The following is a 26511-nucleotide window of genomic DNA, read 5'->3' as shown; positions in this document are numbered from 1 at the left end:
ATAACAGTGAAATATATAAATATTATTTTTTTAATTATAAATTTTAAAGTGAAAAATAAATAAAATAATAAAATATTTTTTTATATTTTTTATTATTAAATTTATAAGATTTTCCGTTAAAATTTTTTTATAGTTTTTTGAAGTAAAATTTTAATTAATAACAAATAAAAGATACTTTGTTTTATTCCATATGTGATAATTTAGAATTTGCATGATTATTAAAAAAAAGTGAACTACTAAATCATGCGATTGGTGTGTTCCATGATCCATGGAGCACAATTTGCATGCCTTTGTTTTTAATTTCATTCTAATATAATTACGGTTGTGCAATCGGTCGGTTCGGTTTGAAACCGAACTGAATCGAAAAAATTGAAAATCGAATTATAAAAATATTAAAAACCGAAAAAACTCATTATAAAAATATAATCGAATCAAATCGAATCGATAAAAATCGGTTCGGTTCGATTCAAATTAAAATCTGTAATTTTTTTTAATTTTCTGCTTTTTAATTTCAATAAAATAATTTAATAAATATTTCACATAAATTTATCAATATTTATTGTTTGAATACATAATAATAATATTTAAAAAATCCATAAAAATCCATATAAAATTTAAAAATATATATAAAATCAGTATTTTTATGTATAAAATCGGTTTTTCGGTTTTTTTGTTTTTCGATTATTTAACACGTTTAAATCGAACCGAACTGAAAACCAAATAAATTAAAAAATATTAACCGAACCGAACTGAACTGAACCTTTCGATTAACCGAACCATTAAACCGAAATTGATCGGTTCGGTTCAGTTTTTCAGTTCAGACCGATTTATGCTCTCCCCTAAATATAATTAGATATCTATGTTATAATGTAATATTTAGGAAAAGAAAAATAATAAATGATACAAAATGTTAAATTCCTATGGATGCCACCAACTCTTTCACTTAATAGAGATTTTAAATTGAAATTCTAGATATAAAATATTTTTAAATTTTAAAATGAAATATTTTATCCTGTTAAAAAAAAAGAAATATTTTTATCTTTTTAATAATAAAAAATTTTATTTAATTTATGTTATATGATTTATTATTAACTTTGATAATATTTAATAGATTTTAGTTTTTTTAGTGTGCGAATTTTTTTTTAATATAAATGTATAATTTATATTATAATAAATTTAATTTAAATAAATATTTTTAAAGTAGAAAGTTGCACCTTTGACATACTTTATTAAAAAAAACAAAAGTAGTAAATGTCTAAAAAGTCGATAAGGCACGACGGGAAGTTGTAACAGCATCAAGTGGTGAATATGCAGGAAACAGGTAGACCTACAATACACTAGAGCATAGCCCAAAAAGGTCAAAGGAAGACAACGAATGGCAAATGGTAATTATCAGAAAATCCAAATCCAAATATGACCTTCAAGTGAATAAAAACTCAAGGAACGGCGCCTGCAGAAGCACAGGAGGAACAACCAAAAAACCAGAGCAACACAAAAGAAAGAAGAGACAAATGCGAGATTGGTAGAGAAAATCCAAATCTCTCGTTTCTATTTTGATCAACAGAGATTCATCGATGGCAAATCAGCTGGAGAATCTGGTGGAGTCAATAAAATCGAAGGTGAGAGCACTGAAGAAATCGAAGAAACCATATGTGAAAATGGACAAGAGCTCGAGTGTGAAGGTCGAGATCCGGAGCAGAAAAGCACGAAAGCTTATTGACAAGACGCTTAAAGTAGCTGATCGTCCTGGCAAGCGAAGCATTTCTTAATGTGATTTCCTTGTTCTTCTTTAAATTTCTATCTTCTTTAATACATCTGTATATAAAAATCTGGATTATTCAGAATTTTCTTCCTTCCTTGTTCTCTCAGTGCCTACCGATCCTGTGTTTTTACTTTCCTTTCTTGGAAAGCCTTGAAAGGTATGCGTGAACCGTTTCGGGTTTGGCTTAACAACTCTTTTTTTTTTTTTTTCAAATATTTATATATATATTTTCAGTTAAAAGAATATTTGTGGATTTGAGGCGATGGATTTGATTTATTATTTTTGTTATTATTTGTTTATCTTTGGCTTGGATGAAGGCATATCATTCATTTAATTTGGGTTTCTGCTCTCTAAAAAACTTTGTTTATATCTTTAATCTTAGTTTGATTTCCTTCTTTTGTCATTATTTCTATAAAATTATGCAAAAATTTAATTTTTTAAATAAAAATTTTTAAGTTAAAAATAAAAGAATCTTAAGGAATAATTTAATTTAATTTAATTTTTTACAAAATTCTAAATTCTGAAAGAAGAATTTGAAAAAAATACCAAACTATGAGTGTGAGCGGCGGTCTTGTGCTACTGTGATGCAGCCCATCTCGTAGCTATACTTGAGAAGGAAAGTTGCCTTGTAATTGGGTTGTAGCTATGCCTCCTCTGCGCTCAATTGTAATATGGATGCTTGTTAATATATTATGCTAATAGCAATTAAAAGAAAAATACACAATAAAACAAATGTAGTAATTATTTTTTATCATAGAATAATTATTATGGCTAAAATGCCAAATTTATTCTAAATTATGTAGTGGGACTAATAATTCTTAATTTTATATTTCTATTTAATTTTAAATGTAAACTATCATTAAAATACTTAAAATAATAAATTTCATCCAAAACTACATTTATTATTGGAGGCGGTGTTCATGTATACCCTTGCATTTTTTACCAATTTTGTTAGAAATATATTTTTAGCCCCTCTAATTTTGCAAAACTTTTGTATACATTTTCATATTATTTAATATCTTTGTTAAAAAAATTATATTTAAGTCTTCTTAAATTTTAAAATTGTTGTTGTGAACATTGAATTTTTTTAGATTTTATTATTATTTTCTTTACTTGTAATATTTTATTATTATCTTTAAAATTTAATTTTAATTCGCTATTGAAAGTTTTTTTTTTTTTTATGAGTATTATAGTTATTCGTGACTTTTAAAATTCAACTCTTTTAGATTGTTTTCAACAGTCTGCTTTTCTATGTGGATTCAAGGAAGAAGGCCTCCAAAAATAACTCCAAATCATTTTTCAAATGGTTGATAAGTCTGAAAATAAACAAGATTCAATTTAAAACTTTAGGATAAAAGTCCCTAAATTGTTAAAAAACAAAGTTAATTTATAAAGTTATAGATCTAATTCTAAGTAAAAATAAGAAAAACAAATTAAATCTAAATAGAAATAAAGCTTTTAATTAATAAACTCAATAGGAAATAACTATAACTGATTAGGAAATAAAAATATATTAGAAAATAAAAATGCTACTAAAATAGGATTAAAATCTATCTTCTTAATTATTAATGCTTGAATGTCCACCCATGTTTAGAATAAAGCCTTCACACTAACAGCTCATATACAATGTTCAGTATGAAATAATTTATTTTTCAAGAAAAGATTTAAATGAATTTTTAAAAAATTATTTATGAGTTTAATTTTTTTAAAATAAAATTTTTTATATTAAAAATAATTAAATTCTTTTTTTTTAAATTAAAAAATTAATAAAAAATTAACTGAATTGAATTTTTTCAAAAATTTTTATTCAATCTAAAACAAGGATAAAATGAAGCATATCTTTAATTTATTGAAGAAATTTGACAAAATTAACCAATAGGAACAGCTTTTGAAGTTCTAAAACCCATAGAATAAAAAATAACTAATTAAGAACAAAAAGAAATTAGAAGACAAAAAATTCTACTCAAGGTATGATTAAAAGTCTTTTTTTCTTTTATTATCGTTGAGATTGTATGTTATGATGGTCTATTTCAGTTTTACCTAAATATTAGGTTTTTTTTTATTTGTCATATCTGAATATAAAATGTTTAAATATTGAAAATCGATAAAGAAAATTCTATTAATTTATTTATATATTTTTTTTAAATTTCAAACAAAGAGAATATAATATTAACAAAATTTAAAATACAAATTCTAATTGTCAATACATGAAAAATTCCTGGTTGTCTGTAATGATACTGCGCATGAAGATGATTTAAGATGTTACTTCATCACCGGCAAGAACATGCAGGCTCTCAAAGGCCATCAAGTTCAGAAATATTTACTCAGTCTGAGGCTGAGGATGAATCCTTGGAATGAGATGTCATCTAAGCATCTGGTTTCGCTTTTCTGGAATTGGATTCCAGCTAGATTGAGCTCTGTAGCAGACCTAATATAGACATTGTCATGGTCTTTATGGACGTCTTCTGATATGCTGTAATGGGTTTTCTCCGAAGCCTGAGGCTGAAGCAGGCTTCTCCTGTACAAATCTAGCACATGTACGCACTTTTCCCGAACTGGGATGGCAGTGTTAGGAAAGAAAAAGTTGAGAATGAGCTTGTTGATATACTCTGCACTCTGCATAAATTTACAGAAATATTTTGTAATGCATGAACATAATCAAGCAAATCTGTGAATTGAGGTTCAATAATGTTACCGTTTCTGCTCCTCTTTCAACAGGAAGTAGCCTCTCCAGGACAAGCATTGGCAACTGATTTTCAGGCACCAACATGTCACGCCTGATATACGGCATGATGAATAGCTTGCCATGTTTGCTAAAGATTGGATCATCAGGACCATAATCATTGAGACCATCAGAATTAAAGTGTAGTATTTCCAACATGAAACACCCATCAACAATCATCATTTCCAGCAAATTGTACTGACTCCAATCATTAACACCATATCCATACGACTCTTTTAAATCATCAACAGCTTCAGCTAATGATTCAACAAGAAGCGAAATAGGCTTCCCACTTCTTCTTAGAAAATGAACAGCAGCTCTGTGCTTGTGTGCCTGCGTTGGCCTGATATAACAATCATAAACACAGAAAGGGCCAAAGGAGACTACCTGAGGCCGATAGGCTTGCTTGTTAAGGTCTGAGACAGAAGCTGGTATATTGTAGATTGAACGTTTCATCCACTGCTTATCCATTTTGTCTGGATTATCCATAATCTTCTTAATTCTGCTTTCAACTTCATTAACTAATTGGTTTTTCTCTTCTTCCATTATCACAAGACTGTTGATCTAATGAAAGAAAAGCTATATAACTGGTGAGAATGATGTTCCTTTCTTGCAACAGTCACCATTACTGATTGTTTCCCTTCTTTAAAGAGCATGGAATTAATAACACATATTCTTTGGACTAAGGATACCAGAAATTGAGAATCATGGAGATAACAAACATATCTCAGAAGTTTAGCCAATCCATAAAGTAATGGCATAATTCCAAAAGAAAGAAAAATAAAACTTTTTATGGTCTATATGAATAGTTATAAATAAATAAATTTACAGTATAACTGTTTTTTTTTTAAAATGGGGATCAAAAATTGAGGGTGTAGAATCGGAGATCTCTCAGATTTATTCAGATACACTTATCAACCAGTTTTCTCTTAATTTCTTTTTTTAATTTTACCTTTACCATTTCAAATATATATATATATAGAGAGAAACTTAGTAATTTTTATTTTTTAATTTTACAAGATAAATCTTGCTTTACCAATAAATACAATTGAAAAGAATTTTTTTAAAATTTAATTTCATGGTGAAGTATATAATAAATAAAGTGAATTAGTAGTAATAAAAGTAAAGGCATAAGGTTTAGGATTTAGTTGCAGTAAACAAAATAGAGTTTCCATATAGGAGTAGGAAATCAGTTGTCTTCTTAGATTAGGATTCTGATTTATAATTTAAATAACTTTGATTTACAAAATAATACAGCTTTGCTTAAAATCATGGTTGAAAAACGCAGGCAGCCAAAGTTTTCTCGCAACAATGCACTCTTTCCATCAAGGATAACTAAGAAACCAAGATCTAAAACAAGAATTTGTGGTTCCACATTGAAGCCTCCAGGTTTGGATTTGGCTTCTTTCGTAAGAGAAATTAAACCAAAATGGTCCAAAGGAGAAAAAACTGAAGGTGTTGAAAACAAAAACGGATTAGCAGAGAGGCCGTGGATGTCAGACATTGTAATTCCTGGACCAATTCCTGATTTGGATTTTCTGAAATTGCTACGCAGTGATATTTGGAGGGATTTCTTTTCTGATGTGCCAGAAGCTGATGATTGATTTGTAGCAACCTCCACATTCAAGCACAAATAATTATCAAATAAATACGTATTTTAATATTTATAATAATTTTTATTTTTTATATTTAATTTTTTATTTTTATTTAAAAATTTTGGTCTGGATTGTGTGAGTTGCCCTAGGCCAATACAGTTATTTTTTTTTTACTTTTTTAAATGTTAATATATTATAATAATATATTTATATTATATTAATTTAATAATATTATTTATATTATAATCTTTTATAATAATAAATATTTTGATAATTTTAATATATCAGCATTTAATATATTTTATTATTAATATTTAAATAAAAAATTACTGGTATTATATAATTTTAATATTATATAGCGATTAATTGCTATGTATGTTGAGTAGTATAGTAAAATATAAATATTATTAGTATCATTTTAAACATTTATATTAATTTATTTATTTTTATTATCAATTTTTATAATATTTTTCTATATTAAAAATAATAAAATATCACTACAAAAAAACAAGGTATCAGTGACGGATTTAGCGACGGAAGTAACTTCCGTCGGAAAAAAAAAAATTAGCGACGGATCAGCGACGAATACCTTATGTCTAATTTTCTGACGGATTAGCGACGGATTAGCGACGGATTTTTAAAATATTAGCGACGGAATTTATTCCGTCGCTAATCCGTCAGAAAAAGCAAACAATATAAAAGCAAAAAACCTAATCTTCTTTTCATCTTTCTTTTAATTTTCAGCCACCCTTTCCTCTCCTCTCTGCCCCTCAGCGCCCATTCGTGCTTCTTGCCACTCTCGCCGCCGCCGCCTTCGCTGTCCTCGCCGTCGCTGGCCTCTCGCCTCGCCGTCGCCGTCCTCTCGCCTCGCCGTCGCCGTCCTCTCGCCTCGCCGTCGCTGTCCACTCTCGTCGCCGTCGCCGTCGCTAGTGGCTATCGCCTCACCTCGCCGTCGCCTTCTTGCCACTCTCGCCGTCGCTGTCCTCGCCGTCGCTGTCCTCTCGCCTCGCCGTCGCCGTCGCTGGCCACTCTCGTCGCCGTCCCAGGCCTTCCAGGTTTTGCTTAATGAATGCCAATAGAGATGGATTTGCTGTTTCTTGATCTTAATTATAATTTCTTTTTTTTTTTCAATTCAAGAATATTTGGGGCTTTTTTTTCTTCTCCTTTAATCTTGAATATTAGAAGAGCAGTATGCAGAAATGAGAGGGATCTATATATGTACATATAATTATTATTTTCTTATTGCATATGAGGATAGAAATTAAATTTAAAATTAGGTATTACCAGTTTCAGATTATTGATGTTGTGAGATCATATGGGTTTGTGCAAGATCCAATAAAGAAAGTTGATGAAATTATGCTGTGAGATCATATGGGTTTGTGCAAGATCCAATAAAGAAAGTTGATGAAATTTTTTCTTTTATCTTTTTGAAAAAAATCTGGGTTCTTTGTATGTCAATGTTGAGATGCCTGTTTTTTCTGATATGTAATAATATTTTATTGCAGAGTGTTGGGTATTTGTTAAGGTTGTAATAAGTTTAATTTCTTGGGATTGATTGATTTGTTAATGTCTGGATGTCATCATTTATCATACACAGCATTAGTTGTTGATGAAAAGCATTTGAATGAAAAAAAAAAAAAAAATCAATCACAGTATCTTAAATTCCAATTTTGATGCTCTGTTTTGTTTATGAAGAAAAATAGAAGATGATTGGGTTGTCCTGATTCTCATGTACAAACCCCAGTTACTCTAGCAACTCATAAGCAGTTTAAGGTGAAAATATAATTCAAGAAAAGATGTCAACAAGAGTGATTTCACTCGTTAGGTTGCCAAGAAAAAGGGTCTGATTATCATAATATTAATAGCTATTCTAAACTTTTACTCTATATTTTTTTTAAAATTTTTTTAATATTAATTTATTCATAGTAAATGAAGTGTGATTTGATTTAAAATAAGATTCGTGTGGAACAGACCCATTAACAGTAGCCATTTCATCTTACCCATCTAAATAAAAATTTTAACTTTTTATTTCTCTCTTTATTTTACTACTACAATGGATATCATATATACAAAGAGTAAGAATATTTTTAGCAGTAAATTTTTTACTTAAAAGTGTTGAATCGGCCAATTTTTATTTATCACAATTTAATTTTGAAAAGTTTTTAATTTCTATTATTTTAATTTTAAATTATTTAGTTTTAATTTTATATAATAAAAAATTACTTTTAACATTTTCAAGGAGTTTTCCATTATAAATATTTTCGTTTGTCTTCTTTTCCGGTCTCTTTCTTCTTTCTTTCTAATTTTGTATCCCTCCACTTTCCTTTCTGTCTTCTTTTTGTCACACACTTTCTTGGTGTTCTCTAACCAAAGCCACTTTAGGAAACTCAGCAGCAAAAAGAAGCCTTAGAATTTGTTTGCAATTGTTATTGCCACCACAAGCTCACCCCCAAATATTGTCACACACTTTCTAATTTGTTTGCAATTGTTTGAAATGATCTAAGAATCTCAATTTTTCTCAACGTATTTAGAAAGTTTTCTTCTCATTTGGACACAGGTTATGGAATGTACAACCAATCGGTTTTTGAACGAACCAAATTAATTTTTATCGGTTTAATTTGATTCGATTTATTTAAAAATTTATTGTTAATTGAAACTAATGGACAATTATTTTTTCAGATGCCTCGAAGAGCAGTATCATCTAGAGGTAGAGGACATAGCCAGCAGCTCTCTACGAATGAAACAGATGAGCCAGTTCAGATGCAAGAGGAAACACTGGAGCACACTCCAGCAGCATTAGGGGGACAAGCAAACACATCATCATCATCATCAGTTCGAACTAGAGGTCCGAACTTGGGACATCCTATCCCATCAAACCCGTCTGATCGGCAATTGATCAGATTGAAAGGAAATGTGTAAGTCATATACAACTTTTTGCTATTGATTTAATATGTATTATTACTTACAACTACTAATTATGTATAAAAATATTGTAGCTTTTTAGATTCCACAGTTACTAGATCAATCAGTAATGACATTAAGATGCGCTACACTGCTCCATGGAAAACTTGGTCAGAAATACCTTTAAAGACAAAAGACGAGCTCTTCGGACTTTTTCGGGTAAATACAACTTGGTCAGAGATATGGAATGCACTTGTTGCATATTGGAGTACACCAGAGTGGAGAAAGAAATCAGAAGCTGGTAAAGCAAATAGAAACGTAGAAAAAGATGGGACTATTACGAAACACTCTTGTGGTTCAATAAAACTGGAGGTTCATGAGAATAAATTGGTATAACTTTTTTATTCCTTACTTTTATTTATACAATTCTGTTTTTATATAAATGAGTAGATATTATTCGTGCATATTGTGTTGTGGTGCATCTTGTGTTGTGTGATTATTTCTTTTTTGTAGGCAAAGAAGTTAGGTAGGCAACCAACTCAACTTGAACTATTTCGTGCCACTCACACAAAAAAGGGGAGTCAAGGTGTTTTCATTGATGGAAAATCACAACGAGTTGATGTAAGTTAGTTTTTGCTTATTTATCGTTATCACATTATTTTTCTATTTGTTATGTTATCATTAGTTGTGTATGGTGCATGAAATGTTGATTATGTTTTCTTTTTTTACTTAGGGAGCTTATTTGACTGCCATTGCTGAAAATGTGAATGACAATTGTGATAGTCAGTCTGCTTTTGATTTGAATAAGTGGATGGAAATTTCTGGAAGTAGTAAAGGGAGGGTTTATGGTTTTGGATCTTCTGATATTGCAAAATCTGGAACTCCAACTACCTCTTTCTCATGCACATCAGCTCATCCTGGAGGACCTTCTCAAACTATGTTTTCTTTAGAGGAGGTTGAACAAATATTAGAGCAAAACCGGGTCAAAATGAAACAAGACATGGAGCAAATGCAAGAGCAAATGCGAGTGCAGATAGAAAAGCAAATAAAAGATCAGATGAAATCATTGAAGAACAAAAAAAAATCTTCACCGCATAATCCAACTGCAGATTGTACTTCTCTATCAGATGGTTCAACAAATTCATAGATTAGTTTTTAGTTTTATGAACATTGTTAAGTATAATTGATTTATTTTAAATTTTATGACGATTGTTAAGTATTATGAATTTATTTTAAATTTTATGAACATTGTTAAATATTATGGATTTATTTTAAATATTCTGAATATTATTGAGTATTATAAACATTACTTATAATTATTATGAATGATATTTAATTTATATTCAATATGATTCTTAATTATAAATTATTTGATTATACAGGGAATATGTAAATAAAAACAAGGAATTATTTTTTGTGATCGAATTTTTGTAAATAATTATAATTACTTATAATTATTTTTTGTAAATAAAAACAGGGATTTGCGATGGATTTGTGAAAAAATTTTTTAAAATATGTTAATATTTCCGACGGATTTCCGACGGAAAATTTCCGTCGCTAATTATTTCCGACGGATTAGTGACGGAATGTTTATTGGATAAATTGGAATTTCCGACGGATTTAGCGACAAACTTTTTTCGTCGCTAAATTTTTCCGACTGAATTTTCCGTCGGAAAAGCCGTCGGAAATATTTTCGACGGAGTCTAGATGCGTCGGAAATCCGTCGGAAAAAATTAGCGACATGACTTTAAGCGACGGACTTGAGTCCGTCGCAAATCCGTCGCTGAAAGTTTCAGCGACGGATTTTTGACTTTCAGCGACGGAAAAATCCGTCACTGATAGTGTCACTGCACTAATATATTAAAAATAATATTATTAAATTAATATAATATAAATATATTATTATAATTTATTAATTAAAAACTTTTAAATAAAATAAAATTTTCTTTATTAGCTAATATATTTTTTTTAAAAAAAGAAAAATTCTCCAAGCCCTTTGATAAAAAGACTGGTCCGTCAAGTCAACGGTTAAATTCTAAATTTCTAAATTGACAAATAACTTTGAATTAAGCCCTTTGATTGATTTGTAGCAATCTCCACATTCAAGCACAAATAATTATCAAATAAATACATACTTTAATAATAATAATAATAATAATAATAATAATAATAATAATAATAAAAGAAAAACATACAGCAGGCAGCGTTCGCAGGTGAAGTTGGAGATGGTGGTGCTTCTGTAGGTCGTGGTCGTGCGCTAGGGAGGTGCTTTGCTGCTGGTTGCAACGTAGGGAGGGGAGAGGTCTGTTATGAGCTATATAGGATGAGTTGTAAAAGGGTTCTGTATCGAAAAAAAAAATTCTTGAATCAAATATCTTATAGAGACGCTTTTATGTAATTTTTTTGATTTTCTGTATTTTTTTGTGTTTTCTTTCTTGAGAGCATCGATTGGTATCACAACTAGCGGTACTTGGTCATAGCTGAAGAAACAAGATCGCAGGTATGGAGGAAAGAGATGATTAATTTGGTTTTAGAGTTGGAGCGTAGACAGGAGGCCAGACTGGAAGTCAGGTTACAGGAGTTAATGGCTGAACTCCAATAAGTCCTTACCGGCAGGCAGGGGTGAGCAGTATTCGGTTCAAACCGAAAAAACCGATCGAATTGAACTGAATTGAAATTTTAGTTCGGTTTTTTATATATTTCGGTTCGATTCGGTTTTTAATTTCAGAAATTTCGATTATTTCAGTTCGGTTCGGTTTTGATCAGAAAAAAATAAAAAAAATCGAACCGAACCGAACCGATTAGTAATAATAATATGTTTTTTTCAATAACATAGAGAAATTAAATTATATTAAGATTAAAATATTTTAATTAAATTTTAAAATACTAAAAATAAATGTAAAAAATAAAAAAATTATTAAAAATCGAAACTGATCAAACCGAACCGAATCAGACCGGTTCAGTTCGATTCGATTTCTGACCAAAATCAATTTGGTTTGATTTTCATAAATACTAAAATTTTGGTTTTCGGTTCATTCGGTTTGGTTCGATTTTAAACCGAACCGACCGAATGCTCACTCCTACCGGCAAGAGGGTAGAGACCGGAGGTTCAAGCCAGTCAAAGAAATGATCAGACCTCTACTGGAACCAACAGGAGTGTTAATGTCCTTGGGTAGTTTCACTAAATTGGAATTCCCAATAGTTTGAAGGAGATGGCATAGAAGGGTGGTTGCTGAGATGCGAATACTTCTTTGAGGTGGGTAAAATTTCTTCTGATAATAGAGTCAAAGTGGCAGCAATCCATGTGGATGGGAGGGCACTTCAATGGCGTCAAAGTTTTGTCATGCTCTATGGTGCCATGGAGGTATTTCCAGACTGGAATTCATATGTGAGGTATTTGACTGCAAGATTTGGTAGAAATGCTTATGACGACCCTTTGGCTGACATGAGAAATCTTAGGCAAGATGGGTCTCTTCAGAGTATTTAGATGTTTTTTTATCAAATATATCAAAAAAGAATAATTTTTTAAATCATGCATAATTTAAAAAATAATTATCAATTTATATGGGATCCGAAAATATTTTCGGATCTTGTGTGTCAACGCAGCGTGTTCGGCAGTCATATTGCCGAACACGCTAGTTCGACATCCATAGTGTCGAACAATAGAAAGTTCGACACCATGGGTGTCGAACCTCCAATAATGTAGCTTGTTTGACACCTATAGTGTCGAACAACCTGTTCTTTGCCACGGGAGCAGATTTATAGCAGATTAAATCTGCTCCCGTAGCTGATGTGGCGTGTTCGGCACTTATAGTGCTGAACATGCTGCATGGAAGTGCGGACATATTCGGCACTTTGAGTGCCAAACATGTGGGGTACAGAGAATCTCTACACCACTATGACATGCATGCAATGCATGTCACAACACTGCATGTGGACATGTTCGGCACTTTGAGTGCCGAACATGTCCACATTTACTCCAACACTCCCCGCTCCCCGCTCCACCATCCACATTTATTTCACCATCCACATTTACCATGATGGCTAGTTCGGCAGTTTTACTATTGAACTACACCTCCTATATATACCAAGCTCCACTATAAATTTTGCTACCTTTTTGCTACCTCCTCTTTACCTGTCCCGGCTAAAAATTTGCTATCTCCTTGCTCCCTCCTTACCCGCCCCGGCTATAAAATTGTTATCTCCTTATTCAATTACAATCAACCTCCCTCTTTATCAAGCTTATTTTTTGCTTTATATTATCTCCTATTTGATCTATACTTCTATAATATTGAATATTTTACACTTAATTTTTGATACAACTCAGTTTATTTTCTGTACAAATTTCATAAATTTATCGTATCTACTTGTTTTGACTCGACTGCAAAAAAAAAAAAAAACACCGGTAAATTTTAGATTTTTTTCATTCTAATTTTAAATTATTTTTTATTTTTATAGTAAATGTTGTAGGGAAAAATAAATTCCTAATAACTTTTTTTTTTCAGAAATTGGAAGATTTTATTTCATTGGTCATTGGTGAAAATGTGATACAGTGATTCATATTTAAAGGTAAGTACATAAAAAATTATAATTTTTTTAAATAAATATATCATATTTATTGTGTCTAATTTTAATTTATTGCAATTTTAAAAAATAAATTTTTTTTTATAAATTATAGAAATATTGAATTTCTTTTTTTTTTTAATTTTTTATCAGAAAAATGGCAGTTCCTATATATGCGAATATTCGTTGGGATGGTAATATTACAAATAGTTCTAATGGATACGATTATGATGGAGGTTTTTCAAAGATTGTTCCAATAGGTAAACGTATAAGTTTTAATCAATTGGTTGGAAAAATTGCTCGTGCAATTGGATTATCCGAGAATAATAAATATATAGAGACAATTAGTTTTAGAAAGCAGACAATTAGTGTATGGAGATATGGGGTGAAGATGATGTATCTAGTATATTTAATTACTTGTATCAAATTGGTGGTATACCTGGTATAGAAATATATGTTAAGATACTTCATTGTGTTGATACTACAAATGAGGATGCTGATATTGGTACATCTGGAACTGCTGTGGAATCAAATGATGAACAATGTGAAGAGCAAAATGTAGTTGATGATTATGGTTTATCTGATAGTCTTGTAGGACCGTCAATTAATTTATCTGATACAGTAGAGGATGAGAACGAGGATGATGATGAGGATGACGATGATTCATGGATGTCTACTGAGGACAATGATGATGATAATGGTCAGGAGAATAGTGGGAGTGAGTCTCGATATTACAACACACAATTTCCTAATCCTATTGTGCCTGTTGTTCATCCTCCCTCATACGCAGAAATAAACTTCGATTTGCTTAGGGTGGATCCTTATGATAAGCCAGAAGGTCGTTACTTTTGGGATTCTTCTAAAGAGTTTTCAGTTGGGATGATATTTTCTTTGAGAGATGCAGTAGTTGCGGCTGCAAAAGAATATCACCTAAGACATCATCATTAATTTTTTTACCATGAAACAAGAGAGAAGACTTATTCCATAAAGTGTTAAAGATAAAGACAGTGGGTGTGCGTGGAGGCTTTGAGCATCCAAGAAAGAAGGAGAGGATATATGAAAAATTACGAGATACAGTGGACCACACACATGTACAAATCCTCAGTTGATGAAAAATCATAGCCAATTGGATGAAAATTTCATTTGTTCATTCATCTTTGCATTAATTGAACAACAGCCCGGTATAAAAATTGCTGCCCTACAAGCTGAAGTGAGGGATAAATTTGGGTACGAACCGTCTTATCAGAAAACATGGAAAGCTAAGCAGAAGGCAATTGCAAGGCTTTATGGGTGATAAGAGCAAAATTTAGACCATTTTATCATGATGTTATTAATGTTAATTTATATTTTTTCTGCCTAATTTTGTGGTTTTGACCTTGTTTTGCAGAAAAGGGTGTAAAGAGATAATTTGGTGAAAATGCCCCTAAAATTGCCTTAAATGGAATAAAGGAGAGCAAGCATGCCAAGTGCAACTTGAAATGAGCCAAATAAGGAAAGCAATTTGAAATTCAAATTTCAAATCCTTAAGAGAATTCAAAATTCAAAATCAAGATTCAGCTCATTAAGGAAAGTGGCAAATAAGGAAAGTGGCAAATAAGGAAAGTGCAGTCAACAGAGCAGTTTGAAATTCAAGATCTTCAAGATCTTCAAGAATTCCTTTCTTTATTCAAGAAGCCAAATCTTCAAGATGCACATTCAGATTTGAAATTCAAATTCAGCTTGCTAAGGAAGCCAAAGAAGTCACACATGCCACACATGCCTTGCAGATTCAAAATTTGAAATTTAAAAGGAGGCTCCACCTCATTAATGTGCAAGATATGGGCAGCAACGTGGGTAGCAGCTAGGGCAACACAAGAATATTATATAAGGGTCTTTAAGGCTGCCGCACACCCCTATAAGGACTTCACTTCAATTAGGCCAAGAAGGGCCAGCCGCACCACCTCTCCAAGGCTCTCCATCTTCGGTTCTTCTTGTTTCTTTGTTATTTTATTTTATTTTCTGTTTTGTTTCAGCCATGAGTGGCTGAAACCTTTAATTCTAGTTGAAGATTGGTTGAAACTTTAGTTGTTTTATGGATTGGGAGATCTGAACATATATTATTTATCTTTTGTTTGTTCAATATTTATGCAATTTCATGCTTGATTCCATTATTGCTTTGTTATTTTGATCAATGTGGCCAATTGATTCTTGATTGCAAGGTAATATATTGTTAGTTTGAATAATTTTGAGTCTGTAATTGCTTGAATTGTTCAAACACAAGAACACTTGGTGTAAAAGCCAAGGAAGTTGCATAATCTAGCAATATCACCATACGTTTGGGTAGCTAGGATTAGATCTCTCTATTTCTTAATGCAATTGACAGTTGTTTTGATGCCTAAGGCCCAAGGACGTTCCTTGGCAACTTGTTGATTAGTGATTAATTAAAGGACGTTCCCTAATTGGTTTATGATTAAGGAGAGACATGGTGGTGAGAAACGTCTTCCATCTCCATAACTAATATATTGAATCAATCAAGAGAACCTAAGTTTTAATGATCAATCCCAACAACTGAAGTGAATCCAATTCTTCAACAAGAGCTTTCTCATTATTGTTTACCTCTTTACTTTAGTATTTGCTTTCCGTTATTGCTTTCAATATTAGTTTAGTGCAATCAATCTCAAAACCCCCCTTATTTTACTTTCAGTTTATTTGCTTTCAATTTATCTCGTTTTAGTTTGCATCTCTTTCAGTTTATTTTTGTTTCAGTTAATTCTCTTAGTCTTGATAAAGATGATAGGTAAGTTCTCAATTCCCTGTGGATTCAATCATTTCACCACTATCTACAGTTGTAAGATTGTTGATAACCAGAAAGGTTATTTTTGACCAGCTTCAACAACCGCGAGTCAATGGAGGTTGGGATGAATCATACAGTCCTTTGCGTAGATTCATGACTGATGTTCATCATTTTAATCCAGAAACAGTATACATGATTGAAGATAATCCACATTGGATAAATGAACGATTAAATCCGATGTGTCATGTATTTGACCGTATGTTTTGAGCTTTTAAGCAATCGATTGAGGGATTTAAACATTGCCGACCTGTTATCTCAATCGATGGGACATTCTTATACGGAAAAAGCTTTGTTTTCAGTCAGTATTATAGTGACACACTACGTGCTAATTGTAACGACCCGAAAATCGGACCGCTACCGGCGCTAGGATCCAGATCGGCTTAAGGCCGCCGGGACCCGTAGCAAGCCTGACATATAACCTGTAAACCTGTATAATCCCATACATGATCAACAACATGCATAAAAATTTAAACTTTTCTTTCATTCATTTCTCATACACCAACTCAACCTGTGCATGCACTAAACATAATCATAAACTTGACCCCTCTGTGGGATATCATCAATGCCCCAAAGGGCGATATACATGTGTTGAGTTGGCTAGCATCTGTATCATCAAATATCTGAGATCATGCATCAACAGGGGATTACAATACTCATAGGGTCAAGTACATCTATAACCTCAATATACCTCATTACATAACATACTGTAATCTCTTACATTACATCATAGTACAATTGTCATGCCCACAATCTAACTTTTACATAAACATACTTCAAAACTCTGGCTAACCTCCTGGTCTACCCTGTACCTGCACATCTGGGGTTAGGGGAGAGGGGTGAGCTACAAAGCCCAGTGAGCAGAATAGTGAAATCATATATTAAAATTTCATGCTTTCATGAAATGCAACATATCACAACAAATCACATCTCGGATGGTATTGTCACCATTAGTCCTCTACATAGTCCAACTGTGCCGGGACGTAGAATGGGTACAACCGGTCTTTCTCTTAACATAACATATTATAACATACCAATGTGCCAGGGACGTAGAATGGGTACAACCTGGACTTTCTCTTACATCGTGCCAGGGATGTAGAATGGGTACAACCTGGACTTCCATACCATATCATGCCGTAACATCATCATATCATATGAGGACTAAAGGATCATCCAATAACCAATCCACATCAACATCATAAATGCAATGCAACATATTCGTGAATACTAATGCAAACAACCTACTATATCTCATGGCATTCATGATGCATGGATCATGCTCAAAATTCATATTTCATTTATTTTAAAACTTAAGGTTTATTCCACTCACCTCTGGCTAGCTCTGACAAACTCTGTAGAAGCTGGCTCACTGCTGGGGTCCTCGGTTCCTAGGGTCCGAACCTACACAGGTGGACTCCAATGAGGGACCAAACATCATGAACATAACTCTAATCTACTCCCCAAAAACCCCCTAAGACATCATGAAATAATAATAGAAGCACATGCATGAAATGGCTGGACAGGGCACTTTCGGCGGCATGTTCGGAGGCCGAAAGTCCCTTCAGAGCCGAAAGTCAGGCACTTTCGGCGGCACCTTCAGCGGCCGAAAGTCCCAGACAGATCCGAAAGTCTTCTTTCGGGGGCAAGCTTCGGCAGCCGAATGCTGCCTCCACAAGAGGGTTCGGCGGCCGAAAGTTCCTTCGGCTGCCGAACCTGGTTTCTCCCAAAAGGGCAGAAACTCGGCTCACATGAGCCTCTTGCCTCCCAAAACCTCAAATCATGCATATAGCTCAACTAAAACATGCATACAAGTTCCTAGGGGTCTCAAACAATCATATACCCCAACTACAACACTTCAAACACACACAATCAACACACATTGCTCAAAACATCAATATTAACCCATAACTCAACAACAAGCCTAAATATGCATCTCTACCCATAAAATAACTTAATGCTTGTTAAAACACATAACAAGGGTGGATCCGAGCTTACCTCTTGAAGAAACGAGAGGAAAGGCGATCCTAGCTTGGAGATGGAGAGATTGAGCTCTTTGAACCTCCAAGTACCCAAAACTTGCTCTTTACTCACAGATCTTCAAAACAGAAGTTAAAACCCGTGAAAATCATGGAAGATCTAAGGAAAACACTCAAGATCGAGGGAGGGGTGGCGGGGACTCACCTTGGCCGACAACGGGGAAGAAAAAGCTCGCCCGTGCGGACCCAAGGGACCCTTTTATAGGTGGCTGGCCAAGCCACGTTCGGGGGCCGAATGTGCCTCCGCATGCATGCCATGTTCGGCGGCCGAACTTGGGTTTCGGCGGCCGAACCTGAACTTCCCTCACTCATGCTTTCGGGGGCCTAACGTGCCTCCAAAACGCATGCACGTTCGGCGGCCGAACTTGACTTTCGGCGGCCGAACCTGGGTTTTCCTCCAAAGACTTTTCATGCAAAAACTCATTTAATTTTCATACTTAAAACCATGAAATACCTTAAAACATTTTATGAAAACATGTTTCTACCCTACTAGAGGCTTCCGACATCCGAGATTCCACCGGACGGTAAGAATTTCGATACCGGAGTCTAGCCGGGTATTACACTAATGCAATTAAAGCAAATGGACATAGAGTCCGATGGTTCAATAGTCAGACAATGGTTTGCAAAATAATTACTGCAAATGGTAAGCAAAAGCAAGTGGTCAAACTCATGGATCAAACATGCACATGTGGCAAATTTCAGGAGATAAGAATACCATGTTCTCATGCTATTGCTATATGCATGTCACATTCAATTGACTATGAACAATTTATATCTGACTATTATAAATTGGATCGTATAATCCAATGTTACGCGTACACTTTCCATCCTCTTGGACATCCTCACTATTGGCTTGCAGCAGATGGATTTCCTCTCGTGCCTGACATTTCTAGAACAAGGAAGAAGGGACGGTCGAGGTCTTCTAGAATACGTAATGAGATGGACTGGAGGTTAAACAAAATAAAAGAAACGTTCAGGGTCCATTATTCCATATGTGGTCGGGTGGGACACAATAAGAAAACTTGTATAGGTGGGGAATCAAGTAGATAAGTATTGCAAAGAATTCAATTAATTATTAAGTTATTTTTAATAATGTACTTTATTTTTATAACATAAGAATTATATATGGATTTGTAAAATTTAAGCATGTGACATGCTCCCCTATATTGTAGTATAAAGTGTGGTTTTTTCGCCTGGCATGTAAAAAAAAAAAATTATTCTATTATCAAATTGTGAAATCTCAATAATTATTCATTCAATGCTAAAATAGAAAAAGGAAATCATAGCATGACTTAATAAAAATAATAAAATCAAACCGCCTCTTGGATTGATGAAGTCCAACCATTCATTGAAAAACATCAAAACATAAAGCATAACAGAAGTAATAATTAAGTATAAGGTTACAAATTTCCAACGTTATTGAAATGGAAAATTACAAGCCTTGACTGACAACATCATTCTTTTCCTAACTCATTCTATTATCAGCAGTCATTTCCAACTTTACACCAATATCATCTGTTGAATAATCACTATTAATTTAGAGAGGAACAACAAATCAATGAGTCAACACATGTTAAAATGTGTAGTGTTCTAATCATGCTGACTCATGTTAATACTTAGGTAGCCACAATTAATTAATTCAAAATTTAATTTGAGATCATGAACAAAGAAATATTGAATTAAGTAACTAAAAATTATAGACCCCACCATTACACATAAATCTATCAAGACAATAATAAGAGTGTAATGGATTTAAGTTGAACTATATGATTATAAATATATATGAATCAACCCAAACAAAATTATATTGTGAGTAACAAACTCATATATAGTACATCGATAAATTTATTACGGATTCTACTAAAGTAAATTCAATAGCTCACTACACTAATGCAAGTGCAACTCACAATCCAAATAGAGTTATAGTTCAACTGCAAAAAACGTAATTTAAAGAAATTCAGAAGAAAAAAATTACAATCACCAATTGGACGGACATGTGCAATAAACTCAGAAGCAGCTTACTCAAGTGCCCGAGAAGAACCTATCATGTCTAATTACCACCTGTAAAAACCAGAATGATAGTAAATCATAAGAATCAATCAATATATTGGAATAGGCTAACTAAGTACCAAAAAAAAATGTTGGAATTTAATTAATATACTGTTTACATAACTCATAGTCGGTTATGATCACCAGTACCACACTCTCGATGTCTCCTCTCATGTGGAGCCCGTAAGCGACCCCGCCATGGTCTCGGTGCTAACAACTGTTGAGGATCCTGATCATCATGTGTCGGCGCATTGACATCTGGGTCTTGCACGACATTACTAGAAGGATCGGATTGACCAAACTAACCGAAACCAGTCTGGCCATATCCCAATCCAGCATTATATCCCGCAAACATATTCTCTGTAGTTTCGCCTAACATGTAAAACTGCATCGAAGTAGAAGGCTCATGTGCAGGCTTTGAAGCAAATGCAGGAAACAGTGATCCTATTGGCGTATACGCTACACCATAAGCACTGGGACTAAATGAAGGCATTGTATTCAGTCCAGGCATTCAACCCATGAACTGACTCTGTGAGGGATAAAACATAGAAGACACCTGAGATGAGCTGGGTGGCACATTAGATGAACTAGGTGTATCTTCATGTAATGCTTGTGACTGATGAAACTGTATAGGGGAGGCACTGGATTCATATCCCTATCACCTTGTCTGTTTGTATGTGATCCCTTCTACGACCCTAACTGTGCGATTGTTGAAGTCGGTCAAAAATAACATTTTCAGTTATCAACAATCTTACAACTGCAGATAGTGGTGAAATGATCGAATGCACAGGGAATTGATACTTACCTATCTTTCTTATCAAGACAAAGAAAATAAACTGAAAGTAAATGAATTAAAAGTAATAAAGTATTTAATATATAAAATTTGAATCCAATTTAATTATATTATAAATAATATTTTAAATATTTTAAATCTCAAATATAGTTTCAAACTACTCCTAATATAGTTTAGTGGAATTAGATACTTGAAAATATTCAATTTTGAACTTTATTTTAAATAAATTTTGATAAATTAATGATAAAAATTAAAATAATAATAAATTTATTTAAAAAAGACTACTATAATATTCAGAACTAATCCGACATTTAGTCTGATACAAATTTTCTTTTTCAACGGATACATTTACTGTAAATTTTATATAAATTTTTATAATATAAAAGAATGATGAATATACGTATACTTAAATTTTTTAGTAATATTTAAAATAACAGCATAGTACTTCCATATGGTAATATCATATAATAAAAAAATAATATAAATTACATATAAAAACTAAATTATAAATATATATAACTGATACTCACAGATTTAATCTGATAGTAAATGCATTTAAATAAGAATGAGAGATTTTATATTTTATTTTTTTAATCTCCGATTTTTATTTTAAATATATATATAAAAGTGACATTCTGAAAAATTTAGTATTAAATAATGGTAGTTAAACTATTAATAATTATAAAAGTGGTTGTGAAAATGATTTTAAAAAGTATATTAATAACCAATATTTGCTAAAAAGTCATCAATTTGATTATTTTTAATTTTAATATAGCTAAAATTTAGGCATGCAACTAATAATTTTAAATAAGAAATATTCATAATTAAAATAATATTTATAATAAGATTATAATAATTAATTTATATGTTTATAGTTAAAAAAATGACAATAATTTTAAAATAATTAAAAAAGAAAAAAATAAATAAAAATTATGAAATGGGAGGAATAATATATTTTACATGTTGTATTTAATTATTTACATAAATTAAATATGATTTACTTTCTTTTGGATACAAAAGACCTTACATTATAAAAAAAATTCCAAATTATCAAAAGATTTTTTCATTGATAATCCTGTAAAAAATCGTTGGTAAATGAATTATCAACAAATTATTAACGGATTATGATTCATTGTTAAAAAGCTGGTTGGTAAATTTTTATTAAGTCCGTTAATAACACTAATAGATTTTAAATCCGTTAGTAAATTGAGAGAGGAATAATTTACTAACAGATTTGAAATCCGTTGATAAATAAAGTATCAACGGATTAAAATCCGTAAGTAAATTCATTAAAAATTTAAATAATTTTAAAATAATGATTATTTCTATTAAATAATAAATTTATTATTAATATTATTTTTTTATTAATTTAATAAAATTTAAAATTATATTATTATTATTACTAAATTTTTAATTTATGTCTAATATTTATTAGAAATATATAGAAAGTGTAAATAAGGGAAAAGCAAATGAGAGAAAATGATAAAAAAAAGAAAAGAAAAAAGAAAAAAGAAAAAAGAAAAAAATGATAAAAAATAAAAATTATGAGAAAAAAGGAAGAATGAGAGTAGAGTAAAAAGAATATTAGAAAAATGAGGAAAAAAAAAGAAAATGATTAGAGAAGAAAATAAATAAAGAGAAAATAAAAAAAATATAGATAAAAAGAGAATGATAAGAGAAAATAATATGAGAGAAAATAATATAAATGATAATTATAGAGAAAATTATTAGCAGAAAAAGTATAGATAATAATGAGAAAATTGCATATATCTATTGTATATATTTTACAGAGATATTACATCTATATATACAGAAGAGTATGAGCTAATTATGATAAGAATAATAATCGCTATAATTAAGCTTAACAAATCTCCTATAATTATGCAAAGATTGATTTCCTATAATTATGCAAAAATTGATTTCCTATAATCATGCTAACACCCCTCAAATTCAAGGTGGTAGCGCAAATGCCAACTTGAGTTTGCATAAGAGATCTTGGAAGCGAGCTGGAAGATGCGGTTTGATGAAAATATCCGCAGTTTGGCTAGTAGACGAGACAGGAATCAAACATATGGTGTCGTGAGCAACATGATGACGTATTAAATGACAATCAACTTCGATGTGTTTGGTACACTTATGAAAGACATCATTATGAGAAATTTGTATGACACTTCTATTGTCACAATGAAGTATGGTGGCAGAAGAGTGAGTGACCCTCATATCAGTTAATAGTTACCGTAACCAAAGTAGTCATGTAGCATCAGCAAGAGCACGATATTCAGATTCAGTGCTAGAACGAGCAACAACAATTTTCTTTTTGCAACACCAAGAGATAAGAGAATCTCCCAAGAAGAAACAATTACCAGTTGTAGAGCGACGATCAGTCAGATCACCGGCACAATTAGCATCAGAGTAGCCTGTATAGAAGTGTAAACCATGAAAAGGAGTTCCTTTGATATAATGAAGGATTCGAAGCACTGAGAAATAAGTTGAACAAGGAGTAGACACAAACTGACTGACCAGGTAGAACGATGGAGAGTAGTGGTAGGAGGAGATGCAGGCACAAGTACAGAATCAACAACTGGTGCAGGTTTAATAGGAGCAGGTAGGGGTAGAACGACGGAGAGTAGTGGTAGGAGGAGATGCAGGCACATGTATAGAATCAACAACTGGTGCAGGTTCAACAGGAGCAGATGGGGTGAGCTGGTATCAAAATCACAGAATCAAGAATGTGGCGATGCTTGCGTTCGGCTCGCCCATTCTGCTGAGAGGTGTGAGGACAAGAACATTGGATAATAGTTCGCCAGCCAGAGATTATAGTTGGAGTCAGTTAGAAGCGTTGCAATAGATTTTGAAATGTTAAATTTCTCTATTTGTTCCTTGATTGCAATGGAACAGAGATGAACAGTGTGTGAATTTCAGGCAGAGTTAAATGACTTGATGAAATGCTAATCAGAATTATAGAAAAAGAAGAGACCCCAATAACTAGAAATCGAAATCTTGCGGCTCTAATACCATATTAGCAAAAAGAGTAAAGATAATGATGAGAAAATTGTATATTTCTATCGTGTATATTTTACAGAGATATTACATATATATATATATATATATATATATATAAAAGAATAATAATCGTTATAACTATGTTAAATAAATCTCCTATAATCATGAGATTTCTTATAACCATACTAACATTTAAAATTTTAAAATTTAAATATTTTTAGAAAATAATTTAAAATTTTATAATAACAAATAAAAATAAATATGATTATTTTTATATGAAATGTTAAATTTTTATGTACTTTCCTATCTTAAAAAACATGAAGTAAAGTAATAATTTAACTTAATATTAATAACATTAATGATTTAAATTATAATTTTACCTTTTTATGAATAAATGAGGTAGTCGTGTAATCATTTTATATTAATATATTTTAATAAAGCATATTGTTATATATATATATATATATATATATATATATATATATATATATATATATATATATATATATATATATTTTAAGTGGAAAAAAATTACTTTGAAATTAATTAGTTGAATTTATTAAGAAAGGTTATTTATTGTATGGTTAGAAATAGTTTAATTCAAAAAATCAATTTTTTGTTAATTTAAATAAAATTTAATTGCTTCGTTTTGATTTATTTCGATTCTAATAAAAATAGCGTTAATAGCTTAAATTAAATTAAATTATAATTTGATTTTAGTTAAATCGATTCGACGAATCAAATATGATTTTAACAATAGTGTGATTAGTACTATTGCCTAGTAATTTTTACTTACATATGCACAACATTTATCAGGTTCTTTGAGAAAAAGAGAAGCAACAGTAGCATCATCTGCGATCAGATTCTTTTATAAAGGAATGAAAAATTGAGATGTTAAATTTAAAATCTTTCAAAATTCAACTGACTGTACTTACAGCAGGATTAAGCCCTGACTGCTAACTTATGTAATTGTTGATTGGACATAAAAATTAGAACTTTATATTATTTATCAAATATTTATAGTATAACTAGCTAATAAGTTGACGACTTTTCTACGTATACGACTTTTTGTTACGCAGCAAATTAAATATTAGTAATAATAGGGAAGTATTAATATGAACAAATTAAAAAAAATTAAATATTTTCATCATTCATTTAATATTATTGTAAGTAATTTTCATTTTTAGCCAAATTTTAAATATTTGCATTAATTATAATTTGCTATCAAATAAAAGATTGGAGCTAATGACTTGGACTAATGATGTAGTTTTAATATTACATTAATTATTTGTCTTTAGTTATTGATATAGTGTAAAATTTAATAATACAAAATTCAAACCTTTTCAAATTATGTGAATTATAACTCAAAAGCTGACTAATTTTAACTTAAATTAGTTAAATTTTTACTATAATAAATATTTAAAAATGTCAATAATAATAATAATAATAATTATTATTTTATAATGACAATTTACAAATTTAAAAAATAAAAAGGTATTAAAGAATATTCAACATGTTTTCCTTCTAACTGCATGACTTCTACTTCTGGGATACAAATCTGCTTCTGCATCATCATTCATCATCATCTTCTTCTCTAAATGAACAAGCTCTATCCTCATCAATCCTCCCTATCTTTCCCACTCCAACGCTGTAACTCCTTCTCATCCCACTACTCTCTATGCCATATGGTCTCCGATCACCGCCACTGCACCGGAGATGCGTCTCCACATCGCTTATTCCCTTGGTTGATACCAACCGTAGAAGTTTCTTGAACTCCTTGTCGTCCACTACTGCCCTTGAAGAATTCACACTAAAACTCTTAGGCAATTGAGCAGTCCCACCACCTATGCTTCCATAGCCAACTCTACCGCTACCAGCAAAGTTCAACATGCTCTTCACGTACAAATCTCTTGCCTTGCACAGAACTCTAATGGGTGCTCGTGTAATTTGCATGAGTTTGCTCACCTTGATTGCTTTGCTTCTCATTGTTGATTTGGTTCAACGTTTGGAGCTTTGAAAGATTGCTTAAAATTCAAAAGATTTCTGCCCTTATTGTTGTTGAGATGGAGGCGTTTATATAGCCATAGAGTTTGAGTTTAGAATGGGTTCTGAGGCTGTTTCTTGGAAACCAGACTAACCATTTGATTAAAGCATGTGAAAAATATTAATATTTCACTAATTGAATGATTGGTTCAGCTTAAGGTCAGCTTAATTCTATCTAAAAACTAGACTTTTCTCCAAATGAAGGCCTAATATT

At 31.6% G+C, this 26511-nt stretch overlaps 4 protein-coding genes across 4 annotated transcripts; 2 read left to right on the top strand and 2 right to left on the bottom strand.

Annotated features, from left to right (window-relative positions):
- Nucleotides 1–1366: 1366 nt before the first annotated feature.
- LOC122724936 lies at nt 1367–1970 on the top strand. Its single transcript, XM_043961252.1, has one exon. It carries the CDS (start codon nt 1575–1577, stop codon nt 1767–1769), a length of 195 nt encoding a protein of 64 aa, XP_043817187.1. The 5' UTR covers nt 1367–1574; the 3' UTR covers nt 1770–1970.
- A 2102-nt stretch (nt 1971–4072) lies between these two features.
- LOC110624231 (UPF0481 protein At3g47200) lies at nt 4073–5030 on the bottom strand. The gene is made up of 2 exons (XM_043960692.1): nt 4458–5030; nt 4073–4378 (listed from the first exon to the last, which is right to left on the bottom strand). Exons 1-2 carry the CDS (start codon nt 5028–5030, stop codon nt 4073–4075), a joined length of 879 nt encoding a protein of 292 aa, XP_043816627.1.
- A 1787-nt stretch (nt 5031–6817) lies between these two features.
- On the top strand, nt 6818–10236 carry LOC122724881. The gene is made up of 5 exons (XM_043960826.1): nt 6818–7134; nt 8759–8994; nt 9076–9370; nt 9494–9601; nt 9714–10236. Exons 2-5 carry the CDS (start codon nt 8759–8761, stop codon nt 10125–10127), a joined length of 1053 nt encoding a protein of 350 aa, XP_043816761.1. The 5' UTR covers nt 6818–7134; the 3' UTR covers nt 10128–10236.
- Nucleotides 10237–25826: 15590 nt separating this feature from the next.
- Nucleotides 25827–26240, bottom strand: LOC110624230. Its single transcript, XM_021769340.1, has one exon. It carries the CDS (start codon nt 26238–26240, stop codon nt 25827–25829), a length of 414 nt encoding a protein of 137 aa, XP_021625032.1.
- Nucleotides 26241–26511: the final 271 nt, after the last annotated feature.

Source organism: Manihot esculenta, chromosome 10 (genome assembly GCF_001659605.2).
Source record: "Manihot esculenta cultivar AM560-2 chromosome 10, M.esculenta_v8, whole genome shotgun sequence".
NCBI lineage: Eukaryota > Viridiplantae > Streptophyta > Magnoliopsida > Malpighiales > Euphorbiaceae > Manihot > Manihot esculenta.
The sequence above is the reverse complement of the archived record's forward strand: the minus strand, read 5'-3'. Positions and strand labels throughout refer to the sequence as shown.

Coding starts and splice junctions, on each gene's coding strand:
- LOC110624230 (XM_021769340.1), bottom strand. CDS start 26,240: ATGAGAAGCAAAGCAATCAAGGTGAGCAAACTCATGCAAATTACACGA.
- LOC110624231 (XM_043960692.1), bottom strand. CDS start 5,030: ATGGAAGAAGAGAAAAACCAATTAGTTAATGAAGTTGAAAGCAGAATT. Junction 4,379..4,457: donor TTGAAAGAGGAGCAGAAACG/GTAACATTATTG, acceptor AAATTTATGCAG/AGTGCAGAGTATATCAACAA.
- LOC122724936 (XM_043961252.1), top strand. CDS start 1,575: ATGGCAAATCAGCTGGAGAATCTGGTGGAGTCAATAAAATCGAAGGTG.
- LOC122724881 (XM_043960826.1), top strand. CDS start 8,759: ATGCCTCGAAGAGCAGTATCATCTAGAGGTAGAGGACATAGCCAGCAG. Junction 9,371..9,493: donor AGGTTCATGAGAATAAATTG/GTATAACTTTTT, acceptor TCTTTTTTGTAG/GCAAAGAAGTTAGGTAGGCA. Junction 9,602..9,713: donor GAAAATCACAACGAGTTGAT/GTAAGTTAGTTT, acceptor TTTTTTACTTAG/GGAGCTTATTTGACTGCCAT.